The sequence below is a fragment of the Melospiza melodia genome, chromosome 6 (genome assembly GCF_035770615.1).
Source record: "Melospiza melodia melodia isolate bMelMel2 chromosome 6, bMelMel2.pri, whole genome shotgun sequence".
NCBI lineage: Eukaryota > Metazoa > Chordata > Aves > Passeriformes > Passerellidae > Melospiza > Melospiza melodia.
The window spans coordinates 27,445,952-27,473,520 of NC_086199.1; the positions used below are offsets into that span (position 1 = coordinate 27,445,952).

The 27,569-nt window shown below is 34.7% G+C and overlaps 1 protein-coding gene across 1 annotated transcript in view; it reads right to left on the reverse strand.

Moving 5' to 3' along the window:
- Positions 1–2,729: 2,729 nt before the first annotated feature.
- Positions 2,730–27,569, reverse strand: part of SCFD1 (sec1 family domain containing 1) — a 50,060-nt gene continuing 25,220 nt past the window's right edge. The window contains exons 15-25 of the mRNA XM_063160444.1: positions 23,533–23,629; positions 20,216–20,286; positions 19,222–19,301; positions 18,614–18,676; positions 17,089–17,164; positions 14,857–14,910; positions 10,453–10,505; positions 7,927–7,960; positions 6,590–6,655; positions 3,897–3,965; positions 2,730–2,940 (exon numbers count right to left, since the gene is read on the reverse strand). Of these exons, the coding sequence (XP_063016514.1) occupies positions 2,917–2,940; positions 3,897–3,965; positions 6,590–6,655; positions 7,927–7,960; positions 10,453–10,505; positions 14,857–14,910; positions 17,089–17,164; positions 18,614–18,676; positions 19,222–19,301; positions 20,216–20,286; positions 23,533–23,629 (687 nt within the window). The 3' untranslated portion in view covers positions 2,730–2,916. The remainder of the gene's footprint in view (positions 2,941–3,896; positions 3,966–6,589; positions 6,656–7,926; positions 7,961–10,452; positions 10,506–14,856; positions 14,911–17,088; positions 17,165–18,613; positions 18,677–19,221; positions 19,302–20,215; positions 20,287–23,532; positions 23,630–27,569) is intronic.

The following is a 27,569-nucleotide window of genomic DNA, read 5'->3' on the forward strand; positions in this document are numbered from 1 at the left end:
TCAATAGCAAAATTTACTTCAAGCCTAAGAAAGATTTCCATCTGATTTGCATCAGAGAGTGTCATACAAATAAGGCCATTTAAATTAAGTGCTGGTCTCCAGAAGCTTCTTTCCTTCATTCTGATTAATTTTTTTATTGTTACTTCTTTAGAGTGTCTAATTCTGAAAAAACAGAATTTTCACTGAATTCACCATTAAGTCACGAAATATCCATCTAAATATTCTAAAATCTTCAAATTAAATCAGGAAAGGAAGCAAAGGGCTTTAATTTCAAAATGTGCATGTATTCTGAAGTATGTGCAACTGTTTATAAGAATGGTCCATAGTTCCTGAAAGATCAACTGAATTTTCCACAAGTGAAGACCAGACTGCTACTTTGCTAATTTTCTTCCTGAGAAGAGGTACAGCACTTGACACTCATCATTGTGCTGTCTTTACTTACTTAAATGAAAAGTAGATACCAATGAAAAATTGCCTGTCTTGAGATGAGGAAGCTGGAGCTGCTGTGCCAGAAGCTGGCCCTGCTGTTGATGCTGCCTCACCAGCTGGCCCTGTCAGAGCTTTAGCTACAGAGAAGGGGCTAAAAATGTTCCACACCTCACTGGTCTTCCATGCAGCACCCAAAACATTTATTAACAACATGAATGCTGCAATTTTACTTAAAAGACTCACTGAGCCAGGCATAACCTCTCCTTTAAGCACAGGCCTTTTGAGGGACCTTTGAAGAGATGAAGGGCACTGTGACAGCTGTACATTGAAGCAGCTTACAAAGAGAGAGCTTATTTTTAACCTTGTTTGCCTCTAAATAACCAGAGACTTTTTGTACCACCGTCCACATTCCCAGATCCAGAGGTGCTTGGGCAAAATTGCCATGTAACAAAAACCTGCACGCCATAACTCAGGTTATGTTAGCAAGGAAGAAGCCTGAGGCATGCATGCTGTTACAGGGCAGTAGTGCACAGCTTAAAGTAACAGAGAGCTTCGGGACTACTACTACAACTCAACCAGAAAACTGTTTTGGAGATGAAGGAGAAGAAGGTTTGCAGTACAAAAACTGTATTTATTTTTTAAAACCTGAACCCCAAACTGACCAGAGCCTGCTGACACAGCAGACCCAAAGATCCAGTTATAAAGCTGGGCACAAATGAAACCTGTCTCCAGAGTCACTAAAGATGGAAAACAGATTTTTGAATGTAGCCAACAAAGTAAGTTCTTCTATCTTTACACAGTTTACTGCAAAAGCAAATTCTGTAAGCTGGGATTTAGGAGTGCTTCTCGTTCAAGTGAGCAGCGCCAAGATCTGGACAAAAACCAAGTGGCAGATTTCTCCTAAGCTGGTTGTCAGCTGCAAGGGTAAAACTCTCTGCACAGGAAGCACAGTTGAGGAGGGATCATTTCAAGCGCCTGGAACAAACTCCCACAAGAAGTGATAAACACTTTAAATGTAATTTTCTTTTCCTGACATGCTTTGGCCTTGTTTTTGCTAACAAAAATAGCACATATATGTGTATATATATATATGGAATTAGAATAACAAACTGCATTTGATAGTGAGTCCTTGCTTATTGAAATCTGGGACAGTGTTCACATGCAACAACTACAATGAACACCATAGTAAATATATTTATTGACTCAGAAAAATTAGAAATTTATAGCAGTATTGTGGCTTAGATTACAAACAACACTTAGATAATTAAATAACATTATTACTTTTTGATAACATGGTCTAGATTAAGCATATTATTCTTGTGATACTTTTAAGGAATAGATCAACTGCATTTCTTGTACAGATGTTCTGAAAAGCAATCAAGTTGGGGAAAGGGCATGGTGTTTAGTGCAAAACTAACATTCAACATTGAAAAACAGTGCAAAAAGCACTACTGAAAAATTTACAGTAAGCCAGTAATTCTCACAGTTGGCTAATAAACCCACAAGAAATGTTTTCACATTTTGAGTGTGTTAGGCCTTGTTTTGAAGTCATATTATTGCTTCACAGTAACTGTTTCCAGAGAGGAGGTTTCTAAAGACAGAGACCTCCACCCATAAAAAGAATTTGTTATGTTCTTTGATAAGTAATGATAATTCTCCAAAATTATCATTACCAGTTTCTTTAAACTACTAAACTGCCCCTACTTAATGGAATTGTTAAAAACGGTATTTTAAATATGTGCTGATACAAGTTAAGAGCTGTTTTGTGAGTATGACTTGGGTTCCTCCCAAACATAACAGTCAAAGCAGTTACAACAAAAAGTGCAGAAGAAAATTAAAGATTTCAGTTTTAGTTTGAAACTGACTGTGTTGGCAATCAATTTTCTCTTAACTTTAAAAGAAAAGTAAAATTTCTGTACTAGAAACTTGTACTGAAGGTATCTTCCAGTACATCTTTCGACCACAATGCAAAGACTGCACATATCAAATGACTTTGCTAAAATAAAAGGGTAAGAACTAGAAGTAGTTCTCTTACACTAAAGCTCTTTGTCTGTGGTCCTGAAAGGCAGTTCTGCTCTTTTGAATTTTGTTAAATACAGATATTCTGGCTTTCAAGAAGAACATAACTCCTAAAGACAGACTTGACCTTTTCTTAGAGCTGTTGCCCTGCTTACTGTATCAGAAACTTACATATAAGAACTTGAAAATGCCATACTTTTCAGCCAGTTCTGTCATATACCATAGCTAGTACTGCAATAAAAATGCAATAATAGTGAAACTGACCTCCACCAAAAACACAGTAGGTTTTAAGTTTTATTTCTGAAATGCTGATATACACCGTATTAATTACAGATTTTTTTAAAGTTATCATATTAATGAAATGGGTTAAAGTTTTAATATAATGACAAAAATAAAGATATGAAGATATCTGAATGTTGTAACAATTCTCTGTTGTCACATTTCCATCCAGGTAATGGTGTTTCAGTTTTATTTCTGGCCAAGTTGGGACAGCTAAACATGAAGAGAAAAAAGTCATTAGATTGCTAATCTTATTCTTTCAGTCAAACAAACATGCAGTTCATGCAGCAAATATTTCTGTCACATATGCTTTGTTTGTCTCTGAGAACCAAATGTCTTCTGGTGATAGACTATTTAATTCATAACCTCAGAGGAGAAGACCTGAGCTTCAAATTTTTATGAATATATCTCATGAAGCAAAGGTACAGTGTACACAGTCAAGACAAAAAAATGTTAATTAAGCTGAATGAGGAGGTAAAAGTCATCAAGTACTATTTGTCTCCTTCAAGTGCAACAAGAATAAATGTAGTTCTTTAAATTGCAGCTTTGAATAACAACTTATTCTCATTTTAGTAGGACATCAAACCATGGGAGGTGACAGCTACTGAAGGGCTGCTATTTGCTGACCACCATGAATAATTTTTATTTTGTATTCATATTGGAGTTCTATAGAGAAGTAATGATGTTTTTAACAGCAGAGTTTAGTACAGGTATGGACATCAAGCTCCCAGCAGGCCACTACTGCCACTACTTTTATATCTATATATCTGTAGATGTTTATAAACCAGGACAAAAGTGTAAACATCTTGTAACTTGAAAAAGCTGCAAGAAAACCCTAGAAAGAGATACTGTTTGTGAAAGTTCCAAGAACTGGCTCAATTTTTTTCCATAGGATTAAGACAATTATTATGAACTTGTTTACCTCCATTACCTGTGTGAACTCACATTGATAACAGGCCTTCAACAGCTACTTTAAAAAAATGACATCAAAACCCCACTTCAAGCAAATAAAAATAAAATTTTTTTTTTTTTTGCAGGTAACATGCATTAATCTTTCACAGATTAATTTGAGGTTTTTTTTGGTAAAAATCCATGGAGATGCAGAGTTACATAAATCAACTTACAGATAAAGAGTAATAAATATTATAGAGGTTATCAAAGTTATCTACCTGTTTTATAAACTGTGTGGCATTAAAAAGTTCACTGCAGCCATACAGGACATGTTTGCCTTGTTTACCCTAAAAGAGAAAAGTCCATAGGAAATCAATTGTTTAACAGTGTAGTAGAGGATTAACAAGCAGTAGTTTTTAAAGCATCTACAAAGGGAAATTACAGGATCTACTAAATTCTTTTGCACACAACAGTATGCTAGCCTCCTCTTGGAGGCTCCCTATGCCTTGCAATTTTGATGACACATTTTCAGCATGTTGAATTGAACTTGGACAATACATTTATTTTAAGGCACAATCTACCTCAATGACGGAATAAATATTTGCTTTTTGACATAGTGAGATAGTCTATTCATAGCACAGAACTACAAATAATTAGATTTGAAGGTTTCTCTTAATTCTTCTACAAAAAAATCCCGGAATGTCAAAGCTGAATGAACATTGCTTCCTGTTTCAGAAAGTTTTCAAATACTTTCTCTGTGCTTTCAGGAGCAAACTGGCAAAACAGATAGTGCTTAGAAAAATAAAGCCATGAATAAAATCTCTGTGGTATCTGCTTGCAAGAACGGAGTTGTTGATTTTTCTCTTTTTTATTCTGGAGGAAGACTCATTGAATTTGAGAATAATTAATAAGCTACATCTGTGGAAACAACAGATGATGAAAGTCTACCACATGGAAAAGCAAATTTTGTTGGATAAGACTGTAAGTGTCACCTGGGAGAGGCACACAGGTTTCCAGGTGGTGGGAGGGAGAATAAAGGTTTTCATTAACCTTCCTTGTTTTTTCAAGAGCAAAGGGCTAAGTGGAATAAAGGTGAGGGAGTTCCACCTTGGGAGGTCATCTCCCACTGCTCAAGTACACAGTCTGAGTGGAGGAACATACAGCAAACTTCAGCTGTGACATTGCAGTCACAACTGCGACAACCATGATGAAAAACCTCTGTTCACAGCCTCCATAAGAAGAAAGTATTTTCAACTTCCAACTCTCCATAAGATCTTACATTATAATTTCCATAGTTTTCAGTTTCTTCTGTTTGACAAATGACCTCCTGTTTGCCCTCTTATTCCTGTCAAACTTCAGCTTCCTGACACTTTGTATGAAGTGCTGAGTGTTTAATCTGTCATCACACCAGTACCCTGTATAGACACACACAGAGCAAACCTCAGCTCTGTTAGCATGCAGTTACAATCAGGCAAGTGAACTACCTCTAGGGGATTCAGAAGATTTTTTTTAATAGGAAGTAACACATAGTCATCCTCTTGGGCATCTTTTGGATTGATATAGTAGCTAAAGAGGCTTTGGGTAGACTAAGGAGCAAGCTAAACGTTTGCCAATACACCCTACCACAGGCAGATGCTTCACTGAATTTGTTATTGAGGACAGTGATGAGTGCTAAGCCAAATCTAAATGATTTCTTTAATTTACATTTCTCTTCCTATCCTTTCCTCTATCCAGACCAGCTCTGTTTCAAAATGGCTGCCTGTCAGAGGGAGAAACTCAGCACACACATTCTGACATTGCATTCTTCAAAATTTACCTGGACATCAAACTCTCATGTGCTTTGTAGAATAACTGGTTTTCAATGACTAATGCTCCATATCTACTCTTATGTGTGAAAAGCCTTAATCCAGGCTACCAGAGGGCAGGACAACTGTACCACAACAAGGTTAAGATCAGGAAGAAAGAATGGTGTGCTGCTGCTATGAAATAATTTATTACCTTCTTCAGAATTTTACTAAGGTTACTTGGGCATTTTTTTAAATTCCTGGAAAGAGCTTGAATACGACTCCTGCCTCCCAGGAACTGCAATGATTTAGTTATTTTTCTCCATCCACTGATTTTTGGTATACATGTGTTCTGCTAGTCTGGCCAGTTGGAACCAGAGAAATTAAATTTGTTACACCAGCATTACATAGTTGATTATGTATTTTCTTACTTGAGCATATGACACCTTTTATGATTTCTACACAGAATTAAATGATGCAGTTTAACAAGAATGAGCTTCTACTAACTCAGTAGGGAAAACTTCTAACTGTGGGTAAGTAATAAATGCTTAGATATTGGTGCCAATCTGATATTTGCTTTAACAGATAGCATAGTATTTGCATTATGTTGGTTTCTGAAACAACATACTTCATGCACAACTAAGATTGTCATACAATAAAACGGTGTTATCTGCAGGTCTAAGCTTAAACTGACTCCATATTGCAAAACTGCATACAAAAAAGCACTAGGGTATCTCTTTTGCAAGATTTATGAAAACTAGAGAATTCTCAGCAGTTCCTTACTTTCAAGGTTATGATATGCTACAGCTGCTTTATTTAACACCAGCACGTGAAAACTACTAACACAACTCTGAAACAGGTTAATTCAGTTTGCTACATTTGCTGACAGTTTTCAACCACGTTGGTGTGTATGAACACAAAATAAAAGAGAATGCAGTTTATTTACTCAACTCCAAAGGGCAACATGAGCAAAATCTCAGAAACAGTAAGTCTTTGTTGGTCTAAATTAGTAACCCACAATTTCTACTGATTTCTTACATTCCTTTTTTCCCAGACTCTGTATAGAATAAGGATGTTAAGGCTAAATTCATAGACTTTGTCTTCTAAATACTAAATATTACAGAAAACATGCTCTATCTGGTTTCTATCAGTAAGTTAAGGACTACAACTGACAGAAGTACACATACCTTTATGTAGTCAATAAGATTTTGATATTCAATATAGTTGCCTCCTCCAACTACAAACACTATGGCCTAAAAGGCAACAGACATATTATTAGAGTATGCATTCAAATTCTTGAAATTTCAGTAGTGATATACCAGATAATTAAACCTACAACAAAAATCATCACAATCACACTGTGGTCTTATAGGAAACTGGATACAGAACCACTGCTTCCTATCTTAAAGGAGATATCTGAAGTTTTGGTAGGATGCAGAATAGCAAGCTGAGAGCTTTTAACATGTCACTCTCTTCTATTAAGACATACTCATATATATACAGTTTCAACATGTTCCTTTTTTTGTCCAGAGATGTCTCCAATGACCAGAGGAAGTGTTAAAGTCTTCATGGATGTTTATCTGGGCCATAAATAAAGTACATCTATCATAAAGAAATACACTTTTTTATAATTTTTTCCCTTCCCACCTACTACCGGTAATAATTTCTAGTATTACAGGTAAAAGCCGTCAGTATTTTCTGGGCAGTGTTTAAAGGAGAATTCATGTCTAGAAAAAGGAGACTTAATGGTTGTATTATTATTTTTAGCATTCATTATCCAAAATTGTTTCATCATAGTATATGAATTTTATACACTTTATCTCATTACTGACATTTTTGGTATGACCATCTGTAGCCATCTATCTATCTATCTATCTATCTATCTATCTATCTATCTATCTATCTATCTATCTATCTATCTATCTATCGATATATCTAGGATAGTGTTTCTTTTGTTCCTGAGGATAATTAGGATATTTCATGAGAAATAGGAAACATTCGTATATTGCCAAGGTAAATACTTTGCTTATGAAACTTTGTAGTAATCAGGTAAGACTTTTTCTATTTGTAAATATTTACACAGAAAAATACAGAAAGTTACAGGCATTTGTATGAAATGGTAATATTCATTATTTTGTATTTTTTCCTTTAACTGCAGAGACTCCTTAATATATTCATTTACATCAATGCTGTTGTTTAAGGCTGGACAAAGGATGAAATCTAGAGAGCATTCTGAAAATCTGGTCTAAAAATGGGGGATTTAAATTGCTCACTCAATTATGATATTAGTACCTTCTGGAAAATTTTCTACTTTTTTTTCTCCAGTATTAGTTAATACTTACATAGTCCTATGAAGATGAAAAGCTTCAGAATAACAGCTAATTATAATTAATACTAGATATAATTAGTCTAAGTGCTTTTTTGCAAATAACACCTCTCATTTTCTTAATCAAAAATGACTGCACTTCAGGATTTATTTATTTTTAACACATGAACATTGAAAAATAATTTCTACGTGACTTACCTCCTGGAATGGATTTTTATTTCTTGGAACTGAACTATAAAAAATACAGCACAGATTTCATTACACATTAATAGAAATATGCACAATAAGCATCATGTACCCATCATATGAATGGACTACTATATACTATTAGACAAAAATGTAAGATAGAACAATAACTGCCTTTCCATTTGTTATGGAAAATCATTCATTCTACAGAACTGAATACATGAGAAAATAGGAATTTTACTTCATCATTTCTAATGTTGCTGTTTGAATAACAAACTTTATGACAACAATTCTTCCATGGTTTAAAAGCTCTAACTACAGTGCTGTTAGCTAGGAGCAAATAAAATGAGTTAAAAGGTGATCAGCATTAGTACAACTCAAGGCACCTAGAATTCCTACCTCCTGGAACCTTAGCTAGGTAAGGCAGTCAGTTTGCAGTGCCTGCATACACTTACTGATGCTTCCAAATCTCAAAACCAGCTATGCGGGATCAGAATGATAAAGGGAGGAAGAGGGAAATTACAAGTTTGGGTGGTACAGACTCCTCCACTTGAATACAAGGACAGGTAGCAGGTGGAGAGGGAGAAACCTCTTTTCCTGCATCACCTTGGAGCTTCATGGGAAGGGGAAAGTGAAGAAAAAGCTGTGAAGGGTCAGTCTGCTCTCCTGCCCTTTGCTCACACACCACCACTGCCCTCCTGCCCTGTACTGGCCTGCAGCCCCAGGAAGTCAAATACATCTTATGTTCTAACATAGCTTAAAACCACTGCACATTCCCCTTCAAGTTACCTTTTCCTTTATTTCAAGACATTTTCTCTGAGTGACCAAGAACAAATGAGTCAACACAGATTCCAGTGTATCAGAAAAATAGGTTTTAAAATGGAATGGCTGTCTCTAATGTGTTGCCTTGTCTGTCAGGAATACTACAGACTTCCCATAAGTAGAACTGTTACCCCAATTCTCTCATTTTTTGAGTATGATACAACAAATCCACATACATCTTGTGTCATCCTTTCAGAGGACAAAGCCTGTTTATACTTGAGGTAGGCTTTACACAGGACTGAAAGACACTGTTTTCCTAGGACTGAATAACAGCAATGCAGTTATTACTCTATTTAGAACAGAAAGTAAGTAGAAATGTCAATATTTCTTAAAATGAGAGATTAGAAAATAAAATCAGTAACTTTTAAATTAAATCCATTAATTATATTATTTTATATCACAATTCTGTCAAGAAAACTAACATATGTTTTTATTGTCTACAAAATATTTGAAGGGAGAATTAGGCAAACTACTGCCTGAGTTCTGCTATCATGCCCAAGTATGATTTAAGGAACATAACTTGAGTTTATGTACAAATCCCAAACCAGAAATTAAAAGCTATTCCCTATGACGACTATTGTAGATACGCAGAATGCCACATTTATGAACTGCTGTAAATGAATATTTCTACATTGTTTAAAGCAATGTAAGAACTATACAGAGGGCAGAAAATGGAAAAAACCCTTCGGCTTGAGTAAAACAAATCTTTGCACTTTTGCACAAAATCCACCAAAAGCGCTATAAAAGCATCACTAATAAGTGACAGCTGAAATCAAAATGAAACATAATACAACAGTGCTTTTATCTTTGATAATTTCAAAATTTGCTTATCTTTGAAATCTTATAATCTGTAATACTTTTCCATAAAACATAAAAATAATTTGACATTTATGTCCTTTTACTTTTCATGTTTCAAGAACAAAGTAGAGACAGAATTTTCATGCAAATAACTAAAACCAAGCCGGAATCTACTTTATCCACACTGATCCTGTAATAAAGTGGTGCAACCAAATGACATTATTGTTTTCCCACAGGTTCAATGACAGCTATTCTTAGAAAGAATATCAAAATTAGGTATCTTCTCTGTTGCCAGGATATTAGATTAGGTGAGACTATGAGACAATTATTAGTTAAAGATACAAAGCAAAAGTTAAGATTTATAAACTTCTGATGTAACTCCTCTTCCTCTCTTTTACTGGCAAAATAAACTATATCCAAGCCTCCCTTCCTATACACATGAACATAAAATGTGCACCTACCTAAACAAAAATAAATGCAGTCAAATTTAATTTTTTTTTCGAACTTAGTAACAAATTACTAAAGAAGGGTTGTATTAAAATCAGAATTGTAACTGTTTAAAAAGTGACAAGGAAATTTTGGTGCACTATGCAATGACTATTTAACAGTGAAAACTCACAAAGTTTCTAAGAAACCAAGCAGTACAACTGTGAAGAACCCCAACACTTATTATTGCTAAATATTAATGCACATTCCTGTGACTAATGTACATGTTAGCACTTATTTTTCAGATTTTTTTTTGCAGTGTTATAAAAATTTATCTGATCGATCCAAGTTCCCACTTGTAAATTCCTTCAAGACCAACTGTCTTGACTTAGAATTAATGATCAAAATAATTACTTGTAGTCAGCAAGCAAAATAAAACAGATTTCTTAAGTTAGTCTTTTCATGGAGTAAAAGGAAAGGAGCAAAACTCACCTGTCACTGCCTCGTAGCATCTTGGGGTCAAAGTACCGGTAGTCATCTGTCTCCTATTAAAAAGTATGTTTTTATCTCAAAAGATTGGAATTTTGGCTAATGAATTTTTGCTTGTATCTATGACATTAAACATTGTTCAAACCAGTATCATTTCCCATCACATCATTCAACATTAATTGTGGTGTCTACTAGTATTTAAAAAGTTTGTATATAACTGAACGAGTACAGAATAAACAATAGTGAGAAGCTATGAAGGGTGCTATTGAGCTTTTTATTTCTGGTTCATCTAAAATTGACTATCACACACTTTCCAAAAAATACACTGGTTGCATAATGAATCCCAACAGAAAGACAGCATGCAGAAAGAAAAATTGTTACCAGCTTTAGAGGAACACTGATGGTTAGTAACAAACACGAACATTTTCCAGGTTACGGAGATCTGCTATTGATTTAACATTATAAAACAAAACACTTCTGTGGCAATGAGTGCTAAGGACAAGACAGATCAAAATCTGCTACTGGTATGTAACTTATCCTTCTCATGTCATGATTTATGACTACTATTAAACCAAAATTAAGCTCTTGAAGAAGAAATGAGTTCCACAAAATTTGAAAAGTTTGACTCTAAACTACAGAAAAAAATTTTCTTCACACAGAACACTGAGGCATTTCCAATATTTTTATTGGCAACAAGTAGGATTTTTGCCAATTATTATGGATGAAAAACAGGACTTCTTAGTAACTCCTTCTGACAACTTCTTGGCTTTCTCCTGTTTCTATACTACATTTTCATCCAGGTACTGTTAAGTTTAGTTTGTTGATAAACTGCATGCAGAACTACAGTTTATCTGTGGGCTTACATGCAAAAACCTCTGAATTCTGCTGATTCTGTAGAGCAGAAAAAATACTTCTTGAGTAGTAGACAAATTATCTGGGGAATTTACTAGAACTCACATAGCATAACTACCTCTAATATGAAAAAGTATTTAATATACATGCGGTGGTTACACACACACACAAAATAAATCTATTTGATATTACAAACTTTTATATAATTATATAAAATAATCCTGCAGCTTGGCTTTTAAAAAGAAAATAATTTAGATCTAATTTCCCACTGAATCTCTGTAAAATGCTTTTATATGGTCCACTGGGAATTTCAACTGCTGGAGTCTGCCAGCATTCATGATTTTGCAGCTTCATACCTAAAGGTGGTATAGTGACTCAGTGGTAAAGAGAGCTGGGAATGGACAGATATTGATAGACTAAAACTGAGAGCTATTTGAGAAACTTTTACCTGGGATAAAGAGTTTATCTTTCTCTGCTTATTAGAGGGAATTACAGATTAATGACAAAACTAAAAATCAGAGTTAATAAACATATTACAAACATTTACTCCTGAATGTTTTACTGCTGTGTTTTTTCACTGTGGGCTTGTGTAAATAGACACACAGAGAGTGGTAAAGCAATAGAAATGTGATAACCTAGGGATTTTCCACTGTTGCTGTTTAAATACACTGTTCCTGCTGAAATCAGTGCTGAGGGTTCAGGGAAAAGAAAGCGTAGTCGATTTTATTTTCTTTAACATATAGCAAGTCTGCCAAGAAAAACAAGTGTATAGCACTTTCCTTACATACAACTGAATTTGTGACTTCCCTAAGCAATTCCAGAAGAAAATAAACACTTCTGAATGTATAAACTTAGTTTTCAATATTTCAAATAAAATGGAAAAAGATCCATGGAAATGTCTTTGACTTGCAGTCTGCATTTTTTTTCTGCAGAATCTAACAGGACCAATTTGGATTAGAATTTTTCTTTGTAATGCATGAAAGGTATATCCTAAGTCTGAAAGGTAGCATATCTGCTGAAAGGGACAGTATTAACCAAAATACAGTTTCATTAATATATATCACAAATAAGATCTATCTACTTAAGTCAATACAAATGTACACACTGTATTGACAGAGACTTAACCACTTTGTAAAGGTTCACTTTTCAAATATTTTCCCCACTCAATAATCAAATAATTTCCCAGAAGATCCTTAGAAAGATGTCCATAACTCTATAGTAAATCATGGTAAATTTCACAGATATGAATTAAAAGTTGTGTATACTTTTGTTTGTTAATGAAGATTCAATGTTTTAATCAACCTCTATTTAAAGCAACTATGTTTTAGTTTTACGAACACAATATTCCTTTATTAAAATAGGACCTTAAAAGACATGGCCTAAAAGTGTGCTTCTAACAATAAATATTATTATTTAAAATACTCACAAGTAACTGATTACTTTTAAGGTCATCAAGGAATGTTTCTGAATATGTTTTTCAAGAAAAGGTGCAGCTATAGTTAAACAATCTAGAAAAATTTAAAAAGTTACAAGATAGTAACTTAGATCTTATGGCCCATAAAATCTGTTCTAGCTGTTCTTGCTTCTGAAAAACTTGAAAAGCATGGGTGGCACGGGCTTATTTGTCCTTGCCAGAGAGACAAAAGAAACAGCAGAGACAAGCAACACACAAAGTGATTTACAGACAACCCCACAGAGTTTTGCACAGGATATCATTCTAAATAGGATGAAGATTTCAACTGACAATAATATATACTGAATGTTTGTGGTACAACTTGTATGCACATTTCATATATTTCCTTTATTGTTGCAGTTAATATCTAGAAAATAAATTATTTACATTCATTGTATATAATTACTTTACTTCTCAATAATCTGCTCTAATTTTGCATTACACCTTTTATCAGTATGTACATTTCATACACGGATTACTGTGGTTAATACGATTTCTTCAATTATAAAGGAGACTTTTTTCTGTGTTGTAAAAAAATAAAATCTTGAACTTTTTTCCTTTCCCTTTGTGTTTTGCCTGCAGTGCAATACTTTTCTATTCTGGGAAATAGAAAATGATCCCACACATCAGAAGATGAACAGAAGCCACAATGGTGTATTTCCACACATTGACCTTTTCCAGATACAATTTCACTTCTGTTGATAGTACAGCAAGTCTAAACACATTCCACAATGACTCTCTGGCTTGCTTCCTTGAGCTGAAACTTACTCCAAACTCGCTGTCAGTTTTCCTGCAGGTTAGGAGAATCAGCCTTTAGGGATTGCCTGGTCTCCTATGACTGGAAAAGTGGGACTCCCTGTTTTGTGCCATGAGTATCAGTCTCTGCCATGGCAGTGGAGCAGGAAGCTGCTGACTGACAGATTGGCCCAAATGCTGATTTTTTAAATGAGAAGATCTAAATTATCAAAGTGCTGGTAGCTGTTTTCTACTAAGTAAATGTGAAAAAATCAAGTCAGAAAAGAAACCTCATATGACTTGTAAACTTTTCTCAATCAACTCCTAAACTTGTAGCCTAAAGAAGCTAGTGTTTATTAAAAGAAAAATTGGTTTAATTTTTCACCTTCTTGTAAGTTCTCTATAGTTTTAATTTCAGCTTTCTATGGTAAGTGTTCTGGGTGACCTCTGCTGGTTGACTAAATGAAGTTAGCCCTGTACATCCTTTCCAAGTCTTTCAAACAGGAACAACAATCCACTAACTCTGGAAACAGTGTCAGTTCCTTTCTTTGTTAAGAGAAAGCAAATTATCTTAGATTAGCTAAGAATCACAACATATATCATCTATGAAGTACAGTTTAAGAAAAGAAAGGATTACTTGCACGTTGATAATTTTCATATTTTACCATTATTTTTCTCTCTGTACATACAGTTAATACATGCAGGTGAAAGTGGACTAAGAAGAATGTTTTGAATCTACTAACCAGGCCTACTTTTAGTTGTAAGTTCTAGCAAATGCCTTGACTGCGTAGCTAACACACAAGCAATTAAAAGATTTTTAACATTTAAATTTAAAATATCTGAGTAAATTTTCACAGAAACAAGGCAAGAAGAGGAATTTTCTGACAAAAATGACCTCTGCTTGTAAGAAGAATGACTGAATCAGTAGTAAAATATTTTCCTCTACATAGCAAAGTTTAAAGATGTGGGAGATGTAATTTTCCCTAATACAACTCTCTCTAAATATTTCACTTCTGAAATTGTGCTCTTTTAACAAACAAACACTTTGATGCAAAGAAAATTTTAGTCTACGCTTAATGTAGAAATTTAGGAGCAACAGAAGCTTAGTACAACACAAGTGTAATAGAAGCTCAGAATAGGAAAAATCTAAAAAATATTAGTTCCAATAAGACACGGTAAATTGCCATTGTTTAGACTACTAAAATGAAAGAGGTCTTACTAAATAGTTATGAAAATGGTGCTATTCTTGACATACAGCATGATTGGATTTTTCTACCATGAAAAAAATTAGCCTTAGCATATGACATATCACAGCCTCAAGATTTCATTTGCTCCACCTCTCTCTGTATGAAGGCAATTGTACTCACAGGGTTTGACTTCATCTCCATAAGGTTGTCCAAAATACGTGTGACTGGCAGATTCTGTAAAACATAATGTGAAACTGATGGAATGCTGAAAAGCTTACTAAGAACTACTCCCAGGCACATCATTACTTATGGAAGAGTTTACAGAGCATCTGAAATACTATTTTAAACAGTTTCCTCTTATGCTTTGTTAAGGTTAAGCTTATTTATTATCACCTAAATTACTTTTCTGTAAAAACATGCAAACATCTGAGGTCCATATGGCTGGGGGATAAAGATAAGACATAAAGTGCAAAAAAAAGTGTGAAGATAGGAACACAGCTGTATTTAGGTATTACCAACACATGCAGATGTGATCAAATATGAATTCTTATTAAAAAATACGTTGCAGTTAAGGAAAGAATTTTAAAGCTGATGCTGATAATTGTGTGATTCTAAAAAAGAACTAATGTTGTCAAAGAAATGGGTAAAAAAAGCAACCCTGGCAACAAATTTTTGGATGACCTGCAAAGGAATAAACTGAGGTGAAATTCAAGATTACTGTTCCTTGTTTAACACAGGAAATGTCAGCTGGAAAAAAGATCGGAATATTAAGGAGTTAAACTACTTCAGTTATAATAAACTGAGGGTGAGTTTACATAGCAACAAGATTGGAAATGAGTCTTGTTGACAGAATGTATCAAAAGAGGACATTCCAAAGGATGAGCTACATATTACACTGGAAAATTGATGTGAATCCCTGAATTACTGAAGGAAAAATAAAAAGTTAACTTTAACAGAAATACCACAGACCTACATTAGCCTTACAAATATGAGGAAGAAAGGCTTCTCATCTTGCTAGCCTAAAATACCTGGAGAAGAAATTAAAAGCCAGAAAGGCACATCCTGAAAACAAAGCAAATTGGCTTTTTGCTCCCTCAGAAGGCAAAACAAGGCAAGCCATTTTGTACAGAATAATATTAACTCTTTAAAGCCACACATTTAAAGAAATTACAGAATGTTTACTGCAAGGAGAGGAGGAAGTCTCCTGGAGACTATGCTTGTTTTCTATTATTATAAGTAACGGTTATCTGAAGAATTCTCTATAAAATATAACACACAGGCAAGCTGCATATTTAAATTTTCCTCAATCATATATCATGATATACCACTCAGTTGTAACTCTGCAATGCAGCTTATCATTCTAGTCATAGTGAAAGCAGAATTAGCTTCATTGACTGCCCTACCAACCTGAGACCCCAATTTTAAACTTTTCTGTGATAGCTGATACCTTTCATGTATAAATTATGTGCATAACAGGCTGAATAAACAAACAATGACAATGATATGATTAAGTAGGTCAAAAGGATAAACCTTTAGTTTAGATTTCATTTTATTTAGTTCTAATACGTTGTATTTCTAATTTGAATTCTGACTCTTCAACTGAATTATAATATGACGAATGATCTTTTTTTTCAGAAATCTTGATGTGAAAATACTACAGAATTAAGATTTTAAACCATAAACAAATATTTATTTATTGCCATCTGATGAAATTACATATTGGGAAAATAATGTATCCTCTGTAGAGAAGGAGGTTTCTGGGAACCACAATTCAACATTCCAGCTACAAGTTATACAACCAGTTTATTTTATTTGTGCTGTTGTTGTTGTTTCTTTTCTTTGGGAGGATGTATATTTCATGCAAGTTATGCTCAGAAATATTTTACAAAGTTAAGTGAATATTTGAAGGTGGTCACGTCATTATAAACATATTTGTATTTTCATGCACATTACAAGATTATAGTTGCTGTACATGACACTCACATGGGAAAAAAGAAATGCTTTGAATTGTAAGTAAACAGAGAACTAACACTTTCAGCCTTTCAATCACTCTGAAATAGATTAACTTAATGCATGTAATTCTAAGTAAAGATACAGATAGTTATATTTTTTGTTTATGAAGGGCTAGTCTACTTTGAGTATTCCACGGCTGATTTTTTTTGTAATGCTGAAATCAGTCTTAATTGCTACAAAGAGGTCTTCAAAGAAAATGTGAATCATTCCTTACTTATTTGAAATCTGGAAGTTACAAAGTTACAAAGGAAGTTACAAGATCTATCCATAAGCAGAGATTTATGTTTACTTTTTTCACTGCACAATGAATTTTTATTAATATGACAAAGGTACTGAAATTTGTTTTTGCAAATGTTCACAGTACTCATGATAGACTTTCTAATTATTTTTTAAACTTACTTGTTGCTTCAGTACCAAGTTCTTCACTCCTTCCATTACAAACTGTGATCCTGTATTCATAACACGTGAAAACAGACTGAAAAAACAAAATTAAGATGATGTATGAGTTCTTTTTAATTTTTATTCTTAAGCTTTATACTGACATCCAATTCCCAATGAAATCAATAGGACCTAATTACCAAGTAATTCAGTTTGTCATAAAATATATTCTTCAAATCACATGGCAATCACATGTATGGGAATACACTTGTAATCTACCAGACAGATCCTCACCTATCAATGGGAGCAATGGATTTAATCCACTGAACAGTTTATTCTACACCCAATGACCAGGCTTAACAGAGAGGCTGAGCGTGTTCAACAACCCAAAGAGCATTTTCCCAAGAGAAACAGCACCAGAATCCTCTCTAACCATACTATGCCAAGATTCCTTACAACACTTGTTGGAAAAGAAATGAAATTTAGCAAAATATTTAATTATAGTGAGTTGTGTGTGAACTGGTTTGTTAAAAAGCAGTTTTGTAGCCGTTGAAAAGTGTGTTGAGTTTTGTGTGTAACCTAGCAGGTAGTCTTAGGGATTTAATAAATAATTAAACTAGTGCAAGAAAGTAAGAATGCTAACCTGTCTAGAGGCAGCATACAATGCTCTTAGAATAAGATAAGCAGAGGATTAATGATCTTGTTTGTGAACCAAGGAATGTATCACAAGGGGTCTGTGACCAGGCAAGGGGAACGGGGAACTGTTCCTTGGAGGCTAGGCAAGGGGAACGGGGAAACTGTTCCTTGGAGACTTTGTTGTGAATCGCATGTATAAGAGGGAAGCACCCATACGTGAATTTGGGGGCTCGGACTTTAGGGACGTGAGTCCCCCAGTTCCCCGGGCCCTTAATAAAGCACCCACAAAACTTATCCGAGTTTTGTGTCATTTATCAATCGGGCAACACTGACAGGCCATTCCTGAAAGTAAAGCTGGTAATGAGGACTGAAATCCTCTGAAGAATGGGAAGATCCTACTCCTATATCCTTACTGCATATATGTAACTTCAGCACAGTAATTTTTTTCCTTGTATCTTGAAATAAATAACTACACCTTTCAACAAGTCAGATACCCAGCCCAGGACATTCCAAAGTGTCCTTGCACCCCTGACAGTCTCCAAACCCAAGAGAGAAATGATTTTGAATATACAGGGCTGTTTTTATCTTCTGCCACTGACTACTTAGGGCTCAAAGTGATAGCTGTCACAGATCCAGTTCCTGCTGCTGAATTCCTCTCCTGTGAGAGTTCATTTAATGTGCAGGTGCAGAGAGCACTGTATTAAGACAGTTTGTGAATTTAGTCCCAGATCCTCTTCGTGTACTATGCTGTTAAGGGTAGATGAGTGCTTGTAATTGTCTGTAACTTAAAAATTTTACAAACAGGGAGATGTTTTGTTCTGGGCCTTGTAGAATGCTAACCACACTTTCAACACTACTAAAATAGGATAAAAGAACCCAAAGGCTTACAAAAAATTAATCAAAAGCATACCCCAAAGGTTTAGGTGTAGCGTTTCCATAGCTGGTTGGAGCTGAAGCCATCTTAGTGAAAGCTCTGTGAAAGCAGGGATAGAAATCAAATATTTATCTAAGGCACATACTTCTGTAGAATGTTCCACTCTAGTCATCTGAAAGTGAAAAAACTTCTGCATTTTGAACTCTTTCAGGAAGTAACTATTTATTATATGCATCCCTCTTGCCTACAAATACAATAGGAATTAGATTCTATAGTTAAAGACAAGTATTTCATTTAAATACCATGTAAAACTACAATAACTGATATCCAATATGACTCCCTGGTACGAACTAAAAAAACCTTTGAGGTCTGAACTAGCACAACTTTTCAATTAATTCAGGAAGTTGTTTCTATCCTGGATCATTAAGGGCATGTCATGTTCTATAGTGTTCTGCCACTACTGGAGCTTAGTTTTAAATTAAGATTTGCATGTATTACCAGAATAGTAACAGTAAAAACTTACACCAAATGAATATTTAAGGATAATTTACAATTTAAGAGAACTAACACATAATTCCTGAATACAATGCTAGGTTCTATATTAACCAGTTAGCCTCATACAGAAGAAAAAAGAATTTACTTACTTCCATTGTTTTATGTAGCTCAAAGGAGCAAGATTACAACCTGCATCCATCAATGCTTTTTTATACTGCTCCAAGTCAATCTGAAATCATAAAGTGGAGAATTACAAAAGGTTGAAGCTACTCTTAACTCCACGTACAAAGACAAGATATCCTTATCTAAATATTAAGTAAGTAGTGCAAAGTTATAGCATTGGCCCAACTTAAAAAGTAATTATGAATCTTAACCCCATTTCCTACCAAGTATGGAAATGCAACTTGAAATTAAATTTGCCATGAGCAGATCCCATTAAAATGAACAGCATTTGTGGAATTAAATCCTGTGCACTTTCAGATATGGAACAATATTTGTACTAGCACCAACAGAATGTTGGTTTCTATACAATGTCAAAACAGTAAAAAATAAACAAAGAGTAGCTAATATACATTAATACAAATACTTTTTATTTGCCTAACCAAAACATTTTTTGCATCAGATGATAATGTTTCTATAGTGTAAGAATTTTCCTTGAAATCAATCATCCTAAGTTCAAAAGAAATATGAAGAAATTGTTTCCTGAATTACTCAGATATTGGCAGATGCATTTCTCCTTCATTCTCCTGCTAGTCAACTGACTCAATCATTCTTGAATGTATGAAGTGAAATGAGTAATATTTTTGTTTTGCTTTACCTACTTCTTTGAGTAGTGAAGCAGAGTAATAGAAAGCATGCAAAGATGTGTCTTGCAGTAACTCTGATCTAAATATATCACAATGTAATATTCCTTCTTACCAGTCATTCATATTCTTTGTAATGGTGGCTAAAGCTTTGTGAGCAGATTTCCTGGCAATAAGACAAAATTTATTTTGTCTTATTATTTTTGTCTTAATAAAGTTTTAGAATTTCCTGAGCATTTCATACTTCCCTTTGCAAAGACACAGAAATATCTGCTTAGTGCTGAAATGAAAATCCTTTGTGGTAGAATCTGGTGTTGGAAGCTGTAAAGAACATAGGTACCTCTGAAGGTGCCTGAGCTGAGCTTATGTAATAGATGAGAAATAATCGCATTTTGTCTTCAGGAGTTCCTGCTGCAGAAAGAAAGAAAGAAAAAAGAATTATAAACTACAATTGTAACTATGCTACTACATTAACTGCTCTTCAGCAGCCATACATATGTATATGACAATAAATGTTATTGATAACCATGTCTATAATGGCAGACAATTTTATTAAGAGTTGGGTTAGATGTGCTTATTCTTTCTGCAAGTTTTACACTTCCCCCTTTTGTCTGTAGTAAATATTATTCTTCAAATAACATACTAAATAAATTGTGTAGAGAAATTATGACTTATTTTATGTGGAGATTGCAAATGTTATCTGGAAGTAGGTCCATGAAAAAGCAGACTAAAGAAAAATCATAGAAGTAAAAGCCACAGCATATTATTTTTTAGCTTTACAACTTGCTTACACAGCTCTATGGTTCACTGTACTGAAGTACCTGAGGACTGCAAAAGCACTTTTATGAACCTCTGGTCAGGAAAAAAACCCTGAACTTCCAACTTGCCTTCAGAAAGGATTTGACCTCCTAAATCCTCTTTTGTTGGAGAAAAACACTTCCCATTCTTGGGACACATTATTCATATAAAATCAAAATTCATCTCTAGAGATCAAAAGGTTGATGTAGCCGTTACTAAGACTATAAATTATTACATCAGATTTTGAAGACTATATTTTTTATTTTTCTAGATGAGAATCACTGTGAGTGAAAACAATAGTTTCAAATGAAGTTTTCAGAAGAACAACTTCTCAAAACAAACTTTTCAAATTAAAATTCATTATAAAAGCCTGATACTTTCAGTACAATATTTTAGAAGACTGCACTTTCTTGTACTTGTGGGTAAGAAAATGACTTTTTTTCCTGTTTTTCTTTTTCTGTATTGTTTGTTTTGGGCTGTTTTCCCCTACTATGGAATGTGGATTATGTCAGCAGGAGACCATCTGACCTAATCTGCAACTTTTATTTATAAGTGAGCATATATTTAGTCTGGCAGAAGTTAAGAGTAAGCACTGTCATAATGAGCATTTATGACTTGGTACAATCTTCTCAAAGTAGGTTTTACTAACCTTTACCAAATACCATAAGTTAGAAGACCAAGAACTGAAGAAACTTTGTATTATCAATACCAGAAGCCAGCTTTCAAGGTACAGATCCACCTGGAATTCACTTGGGCAAAAAAAGCTGTGATAAACAGCTGTAAGACTCAGATCAATTGCCTGTCAAATATTCACAATTTTTTCTAGACTACAATCTGAGACAACACAGAGAGGCAAACTGCTCAACATTCTGAAGAAAACCTAACTTGGCACAACTAGAATGGACCACTTTTATACTCAGTTGAAAAATCTGCAGGCAGCCCCTAGCTTCCATTTTATCCCTACTCCAGGGTATGGTAATACCCACTAAAGTGGGAGGCAGCTGGTAAGAGCCAACAGAGTGGTAGATGAGCACAACACAGTAACAAATGGAGGCTGAAGCCTGCAGCTGTTAAGTGCTCACATCTAAGTGCTTTCATCAAGAGCTCTGCAGATCCCATTGTCCACAAGACAAATATCCCCACACATTATGCCAATAAAAAATCCACCAGAAGCACAGAAAGACTTGATGTATTATTCCTTAAAAATGTTTTTTGATGGTATTTCTCAGCGAATCACACAATATGAGGCTGGACAGTTTAACAAGACAGCATGCCTGGAAATAATCACCATGGTTTAACTCAAATCTTTTTCTTACATAAACTTAAACCTAGACAATGAATATAAAATGCCAACATAATACTGTGAAAACCTAGTTTATGAATACTTAGCTTATGAATAAAAACTCTAGCTTATGAATCTAATCTTTCTCTTGTATAAAACCCAGGAACCTTGCCAATAGGAATGTTGGTAAGATACATCAGGCTTGGAAAACAATTTGCTCCTCACTGAACTTTAAAAAGGCATAAAAATGTGGATTCAAGTAAGAAGTAATTGTATTGATGCTTAATAAAAGTACAGATTATACATATTCTTATTAGCTTCAAATAAAAAATGAATGTATGTACTGAATTACAGACTGATGTCTGACATTAGATTTTCTGAAAGCTTATTAGTTTCTAGACTTGACCTATTATGAGATCTTTAAAATTTTAGCTCAGATTTCTACCAACTGTGCACTATTTCTCCTACTGCCCTTTGATTATACAGCATGGACACTATTAAAAGATTTTTGCAGAATGTCAGCAGGATGTATATATACTCTTTCTACAAATATGAATCATTATACAAACTCCAAGCAGGCATTAAGCTCAGTATGTAGCTGTAAGACTACACACATAATCATGCAGTAACAAAACGTTTTCTTGAAAAGCACACTGGAAAAAAAGCAGGAACCCTGGGTCTCTAAATGCTTGAGGTTTGCCAACATAAATGCCAGTTTGCAGACAAGTCAGAGATCCTAATTTAAGTTTTACAATTTTGCTCTGCACGTTATTTTCTTCCAGCCATCTGGTATCAGATCATACTGAAATCTGTCAGAGTGTTTTGACACACATCAGGCTGTGACAGACTGGAAGAAGAATTGATGCTGAAATAGTACAAAAAGCTGAGAAATCATTTGGGTCAGCCTTTCAGAGGAAGACCCCCAGTGACTCCTGCTAACAGAGAACCCGAGCACCCCTGGGGTGCAATGCTCTGATATGTCTGACCCCTCTCTGACACAGAAGCTGGGATGCATTGCTCGTGCTCTTACATGGTCAAAACAGACCTGGCACAGCTGAATCAACACATGCAAAGCTTCAGGTGAGTCCAGTGAACTGGCCAATTTACATCTTGTGTCTCCTCTCTCCACCTGTCCCATTCATCTCTTTCCTCACACAAGCAGGAGCTATCTACATTACAGTCCCTTGATCTGGTCAAATTCTATGATGTTTTCATTGTGCTCGTGAGGTATGTATATGTTATAAAACATGCAGGAGGATTTTAAAGAATTACTGTTGTTCACAGAATGCCATGCTGGACTACTAAATACTGCAAAAGCACAAAAAATAAAATATATTGACCTTCAAAAATAAGTGGTTAGGATAGGATTTTAGTAGAACTGCAGAAGTAGCTAATATTTTGGATATTACTCAACTGAAGCATTAAACTCTCTAGACTGCTACTGAAAAACAATCAAAAGCTGCTTTCGTTACAAATCTTGCACAGGTTGCTCTTTACCAACCCTGAAATCCAAGCAGGTATAGATTTATTGGATAGCTTGACAAATTTTATACCAAGTTCAGATTTAAAGTACTCACCATCTGGGTCAGAAATCATGTCCAGAAGAGATTTATCCAGAGTGGATTTGCTCATTATTTTTTCCTCATACTCAAAATACACATCCAGCTTTCGACTCTGTTTAAGAGTAAGTGTTAGGGTTAACATCTTAAAATTGTGAAAGAATATTTATTGTCTCTTTTAAGAAGGATGCAGTTTAAGTTAAAAATACAGTTTTAAAAATTTTATTTTTAAATACATTATCAGTAAAAGTAACTAATGCTTGTATTATAATATGTTTTTATTAACTCTCAGAAAGTTGATGTGTATTTAATTATCATATTAAAAAGTGAAAAAGCAAGTTAAGCAAGGGGTGTCTGCTGTGAATATTGAACTGGAAGAGAAGCTTTGTTTTCAACTATGGCTTTGCCACAGCTGAAAACTACATGCCATCATACACATTGCTATGTTGTAAAAGGAAAAAATAATGATCAAGTGAATATTATGTCCAGTTTATTCTGAACCTCCAGGCTCCCAGACCACAAGGCAATTATTCAATGCAGATAAATATGGGAAATTCCTTTATACATTAAGGCATCATCCTGAAGAAACGTTGGCAGCTGCCACCTTGGGCTGGTACAGAAATTCTACCTCAGATCAAAGGCTTGCCATAATTCACTCACACCAAAGATGGAGAAGTTTATGATTAGATTATCTTGTTGACACTGGAAAAGAAGTCTCTCATTATACAATGACACATCTAGACGTTGTGAAAATCCTTTTTGGGGAGGATGGCACAGGGACTACACAAAATTATTGAGGCAAAAGCTTTATGGAAGACATCACATGGCCATGCAAGTAATGACTGCATTGCAGCAAATCTGCACAAACAGACAAGCTTTGCACTTATTGATCATGATCTTACAAGCTAAAAATAGAAAAATGCACTCCAGAACTTATTTTAAAACATTCCTTCACAATGCAGATCATTATGTGTGTTTGAGCATTAAAATGTAGCATCACAACCAATGTTAGAGCTACTCAGCTTACAAAACCTTAGTATCTGGTAACTAACTAAATCCTGATGTTTGAACACATTCAGCCATGTATTGGCTCCAACAGGAGATTGGCAGAGTGGATCTCCCTCTTGCTGCTTTGGAAGTGTGTCAGGTCCACACCATTGCTGCTGTGAGACTGAAATGATATTGCCAGAGAGAGCAAGAGTCACCTTGCTTTTCTTGGATTAAATGATTTGAGAAATTTTGCCTGATAATGCCAAAGCATTTAAAACTGCTATGGCATATTTTATTCAGTGCAGTAGTAGTTCTAATGACAGGACATAAAAACTTTAGAAGTCTGGTTTTCACATATTTCTGAATTCTACTAAAATTATTCCTGAGATCACAAATAAGAAATTAATTTCAAAAAAGTTATTTTACCACCTCTCTAAAAAAAAAAAAGGTATTTCTCTAGTGTAAGGCTATCAGGATATTTCACCTTCTGAGTACTGTAAGTTCCTCAAAAAAAGAGCTGGAGAAGAGAAAGCAAAGTAAAAAAGATATGAATTACAAGAATATTTTTATATTGAAAGTATTTGGTGATTAGCTTATGATGCAGGTAGCTATACAAAGCTTCAATTTCTCAGTTGCCACTTACTGAACTCCTTGAGAAGAGCATTTACTTGCAAAGCAACAACTTAATTTGTGGATGCTTGCAATTATACCTTATGAAGTAAATTACCATGAAGAGCACTCAGAGATGACCCCTGCTACTTTTAGGGGCAGAAGAATGTCTTCTATGACTATGACTACATAGAAGATGCATGAAATGAGGAAAACAAAAAGGACTAGAGCTTCTTTCAAGCTATATTTCCCTTGAGTTTATGTTAAAAGAGCAGTAGGAAGTCTGACTAGAACCCAGCTACCAGCCTTTTTCCAAGACTTTACATCACATGCAATTTGTATCTGGTAAACCATGTGAGACCTCAACTCTAGAGCTCCTTGGAGATTTTCTGCATTACAATTTCCTTAAATCTCTCTATAGGCATAAAGCAATTGCAAAGAAACTAATACAAATTTTTAAGTATTTCCATTACATTCACTTGCTCTTTGTATTTCATCTACATTAGTATCTTGTTATGTGAGGCTAAATTCAATGTTTTTAAGTTTAAAATATTTTTCCCTGACAAAAGGCATCCAATAAAAAAGGGATTGTCTTGAAATGTGGAAACTTGATCTTATAAAGTTAAATATATTACTGTTGAATTTGGCAAAGCCCATATTATCTTAGCTGGTGATCTGTTTACGAGAAATTTATTCAGATGGCATGTAAAAATGTACAACATAAAAAGATTCTCTATATTTGTTTACAGATCAACTTCTAAATAAAATTTCGTAATTCAAACATCAATTTCAATTTTAAGAACAGATTGACAATTGTTAACTTACTTGGAGCACAGGATAGGTAAAATTCTTCTCAGCCATGTGCAACTTTATGGCTGTTTGACTATGGCTGCTGAACAAAACAGATTACCAGCAGCAAAGAAAATTCACTGTTTGCATATATGGGCTATACTTTGAGCCTAAACTGAAACATTAATGATACATGTGCCCTCTCTCTCTTCAAAAATTTTGCAGAATTACTTCTGAAGTGTGAACTCAGCACTCTTTGGGGGAAAATCCCCCAACTGAAAATCCCAAAACTTCAGGTCCATGGTTTTTTTCCTACCCACTATTTTTTTCTATCCACAATAGGGACATCAGAGATAAGCAGCAATGTAAAACTTTTGAGACTCTGTCTGATGTGATAAACTAAAGGGATGGATCAATGTGGTAAGCCTATTCAGCTGCTTCTTCATTAGATAACTAATGAAAGTTACTATCAAAGATCTAATTAAGGCAATATTTTTCTTATACTGGTTTGCTAGGAATTGGATGGACACCTAATCAAATTTCATATGGTTACTGAATAGCCTTAAACACTACTAGTTACCTTTTGATAGATATCCCAGATATGCCACATCAATGAGACAGTTCTCGAAGAGCCAACTTGTCTAAGAGGTGCTGATAAGAAGCAGATGTCCCATTTAATTTAAATAAGTGCAATTTTGCTCACTCAATGGCAAACTCACAGGCATGCCAAGAGGAAAAGCTGGGGAATAGGAGCTAAACAATCCTGTAGATTCAATAAAAAACACAGCAAAGAATATGTTCTTATGGGTGCCAAACTGGCAAGCAATGTGAAAAAAATCAATAATAATAGAAAATAATAAAATAAAGATGCATTTGCTTTTACAGTTATTCCTTTTCTGCCTCCTGCTCTTGACTTTCTATTATGACATCTTGTTCCACACCAATCTCATTCAAGAGACCTTTCTGGCTGCCCTTTCAGAAACAGGATCTACATTGCAGTTAAAGTGCCACACTTCAGCTTGCTTTTTTAAAAAAATATATTTGTGGAAGTTTTCAACTGATCATCTTTAGAAATAGGCTGTTTGCAAGCCAAAACTTATTTTAGGGAAAATTACTGAAGTGCATGGGAAAGTCTACTTGAGCACTGTACTCCAAAATGAACACAATTCTTTTTAAAGCAAGTAAGTGGAGGCAGGACCCATTAAAATCTCTTAGAGGGTAATTTTTGTAGAGACTTGCTGGAAGCTCTTCTATCCTCTTTACACTACAAAAGTTCTTAATTTTAGAGAGAGAGAATATGCAGAAGAAGAAGACATTTTCTAAGAAACTATCTGAGGTCCTTTTTAAAGATGCTGACAGAGAAAGACCAGAAATAACTGCCTCCAGAATGAGGGAGGCTGGTCAGGTAATCACAGTGGGCTGCTATGGAGAGGAAGAGAAACTCTGCAAGAAGGCTGGGAGTGGCTGACACAGCCAATTCCTTTTCACTGAACTGCACAGAATGATGACTGGAAGGTCACTGTAACTGAGCTCAGAAAAAGCTGTTGTTACTAGAAGGTTAATGAATTATCAGTTCTGAACTACAGAAAACAGCCTGGTCCACCATGACGTACATATTTCACAAACACATACCTTTTCATGGTATGTGTAAGACCAAAATGTAACCT